The 8,246-nt window shown below is 36.5% G+C and overlaps 1 protein-coding gene across 1 annotated transcript; it reads right to left on the bottom strand.

Annotated features, from left to right (window-relative positions):
* Nucleotides 1-4,411: 4,411 nt before the first annotated feature.
* Nucleotides 4,412-7,970, bottom strand: LOC126380532 (dephospho-CoA kinase domain-containing protein). Its single transcript, XM_050030003.1, has 4 exons — nucleotides 7,425-7,970; nucleotides 6,959-7,250; nucleotides 6,647-6,850; nucleotides 4,412-5,761 (listed from the first exon to the last, which is right to left on the bottom strand). Exons 1-4 carry the CDS (start codon nucleotides 7,534-7,536, stop codon nucleotides 5,671-5,673), a joined length of 699 nt encoding a protein of 232 aa, XP_049885960.1. The 5' UTR covers nucleotides 7,537-7,970; the 3' UTR covers nucleotides 4,412-5,670.
* Nucleotides 7,971-8,246: the final 276 nt, after the last annotated feature.

Below are 8,246 nucleotides of genomic sequence, written 5' to 3'. Positions count from 1 at the left end.
TCCCACGTCACTCCGCCCTCTCGGCTCTCAGCCCACCGCTCAGTTCCCTCGTGCTCCACTAAATAGACAATCCCCTTTCTTTCCTATTTTTTTAATATTTCCAAGAACCGCGACTTCAATGGAAAATTTTTCGCTGAACACGGATCGTGGTGTTATTCTTTGGCAACGAATCTATAGTACCTAAATAAGGTTACCAGTAAGTAAATATTTCTATATTGAATAAGTAAAACATGTCTTCAAAACGATTTTTCGTGAAGACGAACCATGCTTAAGTACTGCCCATATTATTTTACAGTTTTTCATCCGCAAACTCATGATAACGTTGTTGGGTATGATAAACAAACGGCAGTGATGTAGGTGATAAAGATGATTTTATTAAGTTTGACCTATACATGAAATCTGTAGCTACTTATAAATAATCCTATACATATTCGAAGCCTAGAGAGAATTCATCGCAAGACGAACTAATTATCCACGCCTCACAGAGCTTTCTGACAAACGACCTAGGTGGTGAGCCGTATTGGCGTCATAATGGCCGAACTAATTGTGTTACAATTTAAAGTAGGTACCTACTAAAATAAGTAATCATGATAACCATTGGATCTACAGGAAACTGATCAGCGGACATTTAGACGCCTATAGAAGAAATTATCTAGAAAATGTAATCTGAATATTTCAATAAACTGTAGCAATCGATGTAGGTAAAAGTTATTACATTCATAAAACTATACATTTGGAACTAGATAAAAACCCTGCTTTACTCGCTTTTTAGAGTTCAATATTCAATACTATTTATCTGCATACTATAATGATTTACAAGTTTGTACGTTTTCTCATCACGGACCCTTTCGGGACCAACAAAATAGAAGTTTAAAACTCTATAGAACACCTATGACGAGACTAAAATTAAAACCTAAATTAGGGGTACCTGTAATGACCCTTTTAATACTAAAATAATACACTAAATATTATCATATACAACGTATGGACTGATAAGCGACACGAGTTTTGAAGATAGTCCGAGTAGTCAGTGAGCATTTCATCATGATTGTTTGCTTAGTACAAAGCTCCTATACAAACGCACTGAAGAACAAGGTTTTTAAGGGGAGATTGGATGTATATCTAAGCAGGTATAAGTAATACGAAACTATGTAAGTACACAGGCAATTGGAAGGAGTACGCAATATGCAGTAAAATTTTAAAATACATCACAATGATTCGTGTGTTATGTTTGAAGCTTATTCTGATAACCCTTATACAAAATAAGTACGTATAATAATTTAACATTTATTATAAAAGGACTCGACACGCAAAAACAAGACAATAACATAATTTAATATTTCACAACATCTAGGCCCTAGAATTATCCCGTTTTTCACAGGGTCCGCTTACCTACGCGGCAAAAAACGAACCTGAAGATGAAGCGACTGCCTGTCTGACGTTCCAACCCGCGAAGGGAAAACCAGTCCCATACAGGTTAGGTCACATACCTCTGAAAATGCATTTCTCGGGAATGTGGGTTTCCTCACGATGTCTTCCTTCACCGCTGAGCACTAATCATTTATGGTCCAAACATGAATTCGAAAACAAATTCGCCAATCATTGGTTTAGGCCTATACTGAATTCGAACCTGCAGCTGCAAAGTAAGAGGCAAGGGTTCTATCAACTACACTACCACGGCTCTTTAATATTATTTATTATTTAACATAGATGTAAAAGACAGGCCGAATACCGATACCGAATACAGGCCGATTTTTAAGTAACTACTTATATGTTTAGATTTTTATTTATAAGCGAGTCGCATTTCACTTGTTCTATAAGTATTTAAATTCCGTCTCAAAATTCCATCGCGACAAAACTGATAGTGTTAGTCGTTATTAAAAAAAAATACAAGGCTGCGGCGGGAAAGTTTTCACTAACAAAAAGGCAAAAATAATCATAATAAAGTGGTGGTGGACATCCTGAAATAAAAGGAAACCACGAGTCTGGTATTGTGTGGACTCTGCTGAGTGAGCCACAAACATTTTGAAGTGCAATACTTTCAAACCATATCACCCATCGTTCTTTGTCTTAGTACGGCATTAAAGGTGCAAATTCAGTTTTGATCACACTGTTGGTACCTATGCTACCTACATCACAATGAGCGGAGAATTACTATTGTGGACCGGGAAATCCTAAAACAGGACTCGTTCCACTGCTTATCATCTCCAGCTTTTTGTAAAAAAAAAGGATAGTTATCTCTCAGGCTCAGGGCATTGCAGGCTGAATCACCTGATTCTCCGAAAAAGTAAGATGGTTCCGTTTTTCGGATGGCACGTTAAGCCGCTGGTCCCATGCTACTGGCCAAAACACCTTCACCAACCCGCAATGAAGCAGCGTGGTCGAGTATGCTACCTCCGTAAAGTTAATTGAAGGAGTTTTCCCAGCTGTGGGACGTGGGTGTACAGCTTATTTATGTATATAATTATTTATGTGTTCTTGGAAATCACCTGATTATCCGAAATGTTAAGATGATTCCGTGCTTGGGTATTAAGATGATGCTGTAAGTCCAACTCCATATCAAATGCGTTGGGCTGTTGTGATTATCGTGAAAAGTGGATGATTTCTTGTCCTCCTTTAAGTATGTATGTAATATATATGTATATTTAGCAAATATATAAAGTATTTATATGGAATGTATACTGTATTTTAATGCAAGTAGGTCTATGTGTTTATTTTTCCTACAATTTATTTATTTTTTGTTTTATATTGCACTGTCCCGAGGCTCAATAAAATGAAAATTCTCTCTCCCTACGGTTGCCTGGAGGCAAGCAAGGCTATTTTCTCTAGAATAAACTACATTATTATGACTTCGAGACAGGTGATCAGCCTATTAAGATTATGGCTTTGAATTAAACTACGCTAGGTGCCTCAGACAGAATATTACGGGGCGGAAGGCAAGAGGGAACTCACTGCCCTATTTTCCCCCTAAAATATAGCATGAAGAATGCTATGATGATCAGCCTATCGTCCAAATAAATTACAGATCATCTATCTGTTATCTTCAAATACAATGTATAATACGTGCGTGAAAAAGACGTTCTACTACTCCTTTCGGCTGTAGTTATACTAATATGTATTCTGTGACTGAGTAGTAATTAGTATAAGCATTTTTCCTTTTCTATCGCGTGGGTTATGAGGCGGATTACCAACCTCATCAACCATGGTGTCAGGGTTATTATTGAGCCAAAGGCCCTCGACATGACTCAGGTTACGACTACATAAGCATTGATTTATAATGTTACTATAGTAGAAGTATGTATTTGAGCGTAATGAAATTGCTGCGCGTGCATTCTGTAGGTACTCTCTTTTGATTATAACATTGTAAAATTAATGTTATATGTTGTAGTGTTGTTGTATCCGGTCAGAGAGACGATAATAAGTCTCCGGACGTTGCCCGTGACGGCGAAACGAAAGAGCCCGGAGCGGCCACCGAGTCGGAGAAACAAACCACAGAAGATTACCAGCGCCATATTATAGAAGAGGGCGTCAAATCGTACGTATCGCAAGCTGCTAACTCTTGTGATCTATAGATGTTGTTAAGACGGTAACCGTTGAGTGTTGTGTGTTCCTTCTGTGTAATAAAGTATTGTATATTGTACTGTGTTGTGTACCTACCACACGTATGTGAAGGACACGGCCTGAGACTGTTTCTGTGATCCGGATGTGCGTGTTCGATTTGGTGAGGTCGTAGAGTCGCGTAGCGATTCACAGCCGACACGAAATAGGACACAAGTAGGTATGACCAAAATAAATGGAGAATCTAAACTATATTATGTTCTATGATACTGTTCACGTGGAACCAATTTTGACTTAACTATAAATATACCTCAATCGTCTTGTACAAGGTTTACCTAACAACTATTTACGTCACTTATTCCAGTTTTTACCTAATACAAAAAATAACGGATATGAAAGATATATAGGACGTAACATACATAAATGTATTATAAAACACTTTTATGTTTCAGCGCTTTATTCGGTTCTAACAGTTATGATCCCATAAAGCAAGTATTCGAACCACAACCTAAGAAGGGTAAACCAGGAGAAGGCGACCACCCCGCGGCTGGTAAGGTCAGCAATTCATCAGATCAGTCAACGGTGTTAGGCGACGCTACTACCCCTGCGACGACCGAGCCTGAAGGTGAAAAGGAGAGGAAAGCGTTCGCCAGCGCCTCGACGACGTCTAACAATGGTGTCACCCCCTCATCTACTACTCAAATCAGTACCATTTACACCAGGCAAAGTGTCACCACTCCGGGCGACATTGCCCTCGTCGAGTCCACACCCACCTCCTCCTGGTGGTCCCGATACAAGTTCCGCAGCGACAAACTGAATAACCAAAAATTAGCAGGGGCACCAAACGCGCTGATTTAATTTCATTAATTTTATTAAAATATCACAATGTATTGCTTTATTATTGGTAGAACACAGTTGTTAATGTAAATCTTATCGATAACTTTGATTGAACAGAAAATCAGATAAAACAAAGCTCCGAAAGCGACTTATGCAAGAGAAATTGAAATATTATTTCTTTGTCAACCTAATAGAACAGCAGATCAAAAAGAATAATAAAGCCCAATGCACGCAAAGGCGGGCCGCGAGTTGAACGGGCCGGAGAGCGGGATTTTGTATGAGAGCTGTGCCGCGGCAGATATCACTGTGAACGCATGCACAAAAACTCGAACTCAGGCCGTCTCTGTATGCAGCGAGCTTAACATTGAACATTAACTAAAAAGTGAATTACAACCATTAAGCAACGTACAGCATATTTCAGTTCCCATTGTTAACTATTCTAATAGTCTTTATACTACACCTAATAGGAAAGTGCCTTTGTTTTTTTTTTAAAGTGTATGAAAACTTTTTCTCCCCGTTAAATGCGCGCGCGCTTTTATCCTTTTTATACACTACTTATCAGTAGAAACTTGCCAAAAGGCAAAATGTTATTATATCCAACTTCTTTAAGCGTGGCGTGGCTGTACCTATGTAGATAGTTAAAAGAAAGAACAAAAATGAAAATCGCGCGCGACTCGCCGAAGAATTCTCAATATGAATATTATTGGGATCACTTCAACACTGACTGTTATAGTTAAGACTAAACAACCCATTGCCATAATTAAAAAAAATAGGTGCCTTATACAAAAATGTTAGCTATTTTCTTTTTAGGTGTAGTATAACGCACTTTGTATCACTTGCGATAAAGTACGATTCCTACACCCTCATTGTCAATTGATCACTTTGACAATCACATTCCCTTGGTAAACAATGTACCTACTGTCACTTACAAAACATGAGTGTGTTTCATTTATTAATATAACAAATTATTATTTGTCTCTAGTTACGGATGACTGCTTTTCTATTAAATACACATAACATTACATAATTGCTTATGACTTAATATTTCTATGTTTATAAACTGGTACATTGTAAAAGAGGCAGTGCCGCCAGCTACCTGCTACCAGCTTTTTTGTTATACAACCATACTATTATACTACCCAAATCCCACTCAAAAATACAAATTACCCCACAAATGCCATATTTTATCTTACTAATTATTATATTATGGAATTCAAAGTTACATCAGCAAATTAATATTATGCTCAAAGATACTATAATATTACATTCAAAGTTTTATTTAATACTATATAAATAGTTACTTGCCACATGGGCAATTCCAAAAACAACTGATAAAAATGCGATCAAAAATATTGCCCGGAAGTACCTGCAATTTAAAAATAAATATGTTAGCTGATTATTTCAACCCCAACTACAGTAACAACGAATAAAGGTTGTTATTTCCATTTTTAAGAATAATATTATACTCAACAAATATTTTGTTGGAAATATTCTGTAAATATTGCTATGTTAGGCAAATGCTCTTTTTCTCTTCACTTGAACAGAGTTTACATTAATATTTAAATAAATCTTAATATTTTAATTGTATGTTGTAACACCTAATGTTGCAGAAAATACTGCACCCATAAAATGTGATTGTGCCTTCAAAACAAGAGAAGATAAAAGATAATAATTTCATGGCATGTACCTTCTAGAAGAATAGTATACAAAGTCACGACAATATTCCTTATTAGAGGTACAGCCATCATATATTATGATGAACAAATTACTTGTATTTCACCAAGATGAAATGTATCGCCATTTTCAAATGTATCAAATCAATACCTAAAGATATACATACACTCAGGCCCATAGTTCAGACCCGTAGTTAGTGGGCTCTGTTTTCCGCATTTAGACTCTAAGATAGTAGTCCATTATGCGAGCTATTGTTGACTACGCAAGCCAACCTAACTCCTTCCAGAAGCTCAGAAGCCTTCTGGTGTTTTCACAGATTATGCAGAGTGACCCCATTCTGTTGAGGATTTGTACCCGTACTCAGGCCCATAATTCCTATAGTAATCTGAAAACAATTTTGATGCCAAGTTCTAAGATATGGCAAACCATATGTTGACAGGTGATAATCCCATCTCACACAATGGTGCAATATGTTAGAAAAGAAAGAATCCCAATGTCCAGTTTTACAACATGTCTGGGACGAAAAGCAGCTGAAGGTATTCTCTTATTTTAATTAATAAATTTGAATGTAACTCACCAAGTAAACTTAGATCTTTTGAGCAGCCTGATGATGCTCTCAGTTTGAAGTCTCGTGTTGTCCATGTCTCCTGAGTTGTCTATCACAAAATGTGAGTTAGCTACTTTGTGTTTGAGGGGCATCTGGCAATTTATTCGCTTCTTCGCTACCACTTCTGTGAATTCACTCCTTTTACATAGCCTTTCCAATTGCTGATGATCTTCACTATAAAAATACAATCATTATAAGATAAGCCATCTATGTCTATACTGCACAATTTAAATCTGAATAAGTAGTTAAGTGCCAAAAGTTAATAATTCAAAGTTTTCTTACCAAACAACAGTGATGATTTTATGCATAAATGTTAACATTTTTCCTGTTTCAAAGAGAAGTGGTACCTCCATGACTATGTATCTATGTCCAGAAAAGAAATAAGACATTGCCATCTTCATCATAGCACTTTGTATTCTAGGGTGAGTGATGGAGTTGAGTCTACGTCTCTTCTCAATGTCATCAAACACTATCTCACCAAGACTTATTCTGTTTATTTTGCCATCAGGCAGTAAAACTTCCTCGCCAAAATATTCTCTCACTTCTTTCCAAGCTTTTGTACCAGGTTCTAAAACTATTAAGAAAATATTGTATTTATCATCATCATCATCATCAATTTAAGAACCACGCTCTTGTCGGTGCAGCATTTCCATGCTTCTTATTGTATTGTATACTTATTGTATTTAAGAAAAGAATAAATTACTCATAATGTGGACAAACAATACAAAGAAAATACTATTCAACTTACTTTTTCGCGCCACTTCATCAGCATCTATTACAGCAACGCCGTTGTCGCGAAATATCGACAACACAGTACTTTTGCCAGTCGCTAGTCCACCAGTCAGACCCACGATAAACATGGTCCCCTTAACTAGACTAATTAAATAATTTAAACAAGAATATCACGTGGACAGTGGATAGATATTGAGAAACAGTTAAATACACAAAATGTTCTATAAATAAATAAAAAACGTAATATAAATACTCTTTTGAATTATGAATTCTCCCATAACATTTTTTTTTGTCAGTCCGTACTGTATTCTGTAGAACTTGGTCAAAGCCCATACAGCCAAGTCATGTGTTAAAGAGGGACTATCCAGGCTACCTTCTCGAGAAAAAAATTAGATGATGTTGTCCAAAATTGCCTTTGTTTAACCTTTTATGGATAACAAAAATGCACCTTTTATCTTTATTTCTGGGTTTAAATGATGACCCATGTTATTACACCACTCATGATCAACTCGCCTTCCACACAATATTACTCCAATCAAAATGAAGAGAAGTAATATACTTTAAATATAGCAACATAATTCTATACAATATTATCAGATCCAAATATCAAGCAACAATATTTTTTATACATTACTCTGCCATTTTACATTATATTTTTTTTTGTACCCGAGCAATGATAAAATAGGTGATTATCACGTTAAATCTCGACAGCGCCGTATCCTGAAAAGTCCCTCATTAGTTTTAATAGACCGAATCCAAATCTTCAGTTTTCAAATTTAAGGTCATATTGGTCGAAACCGAGTGTTAAGTTTCCACCGAGTCTTTGTTAACTTAGCCG

The sequence above is a fragment of the Pectinophora gossypiella genome, chromosome Z, assembly GCF_024362695.1.
Source record: "Pectinophora gossypiella chromosome Z, ilPecGoss1.1, whole genome shotgun sequence".
In the NCBI taxonomy this organism is placed as follows: Eukaryota; Metazoa; Arthropoda; class Insecta; order Lepidoptera; family Gelechiidae; genus Pectinophora; species Pectinophora gossypiella.
This window is presented reverse-complemented; position numbering and strand designations above follow the sequence as displayed.

Bases quoted from the DNA above. Each gene is read 5' to 3' on its own strand.
- LOC126380532 (XM_050030003.1), bottom strand. From the start codon at position 7,536: ATGTTTATCGTGGGTCTGACTGGTGGACTAGCGACTGGCAAAAGTACT. The intron at 7,251-7,424 runs GTAAGTTGAATA...TTTTCTTAATAG, and splicing joins TGATGAAGTGGCGCGAAAAA to TTTTAGAACCTGGTACAAAA. The intron at 6,851-6,958 runs GTAAGAAAACTT...GTATTTTTATAG, and splicing joins AAAATCATCACTGTTGTTTG to TGAAGATCATCAGCAATTGG.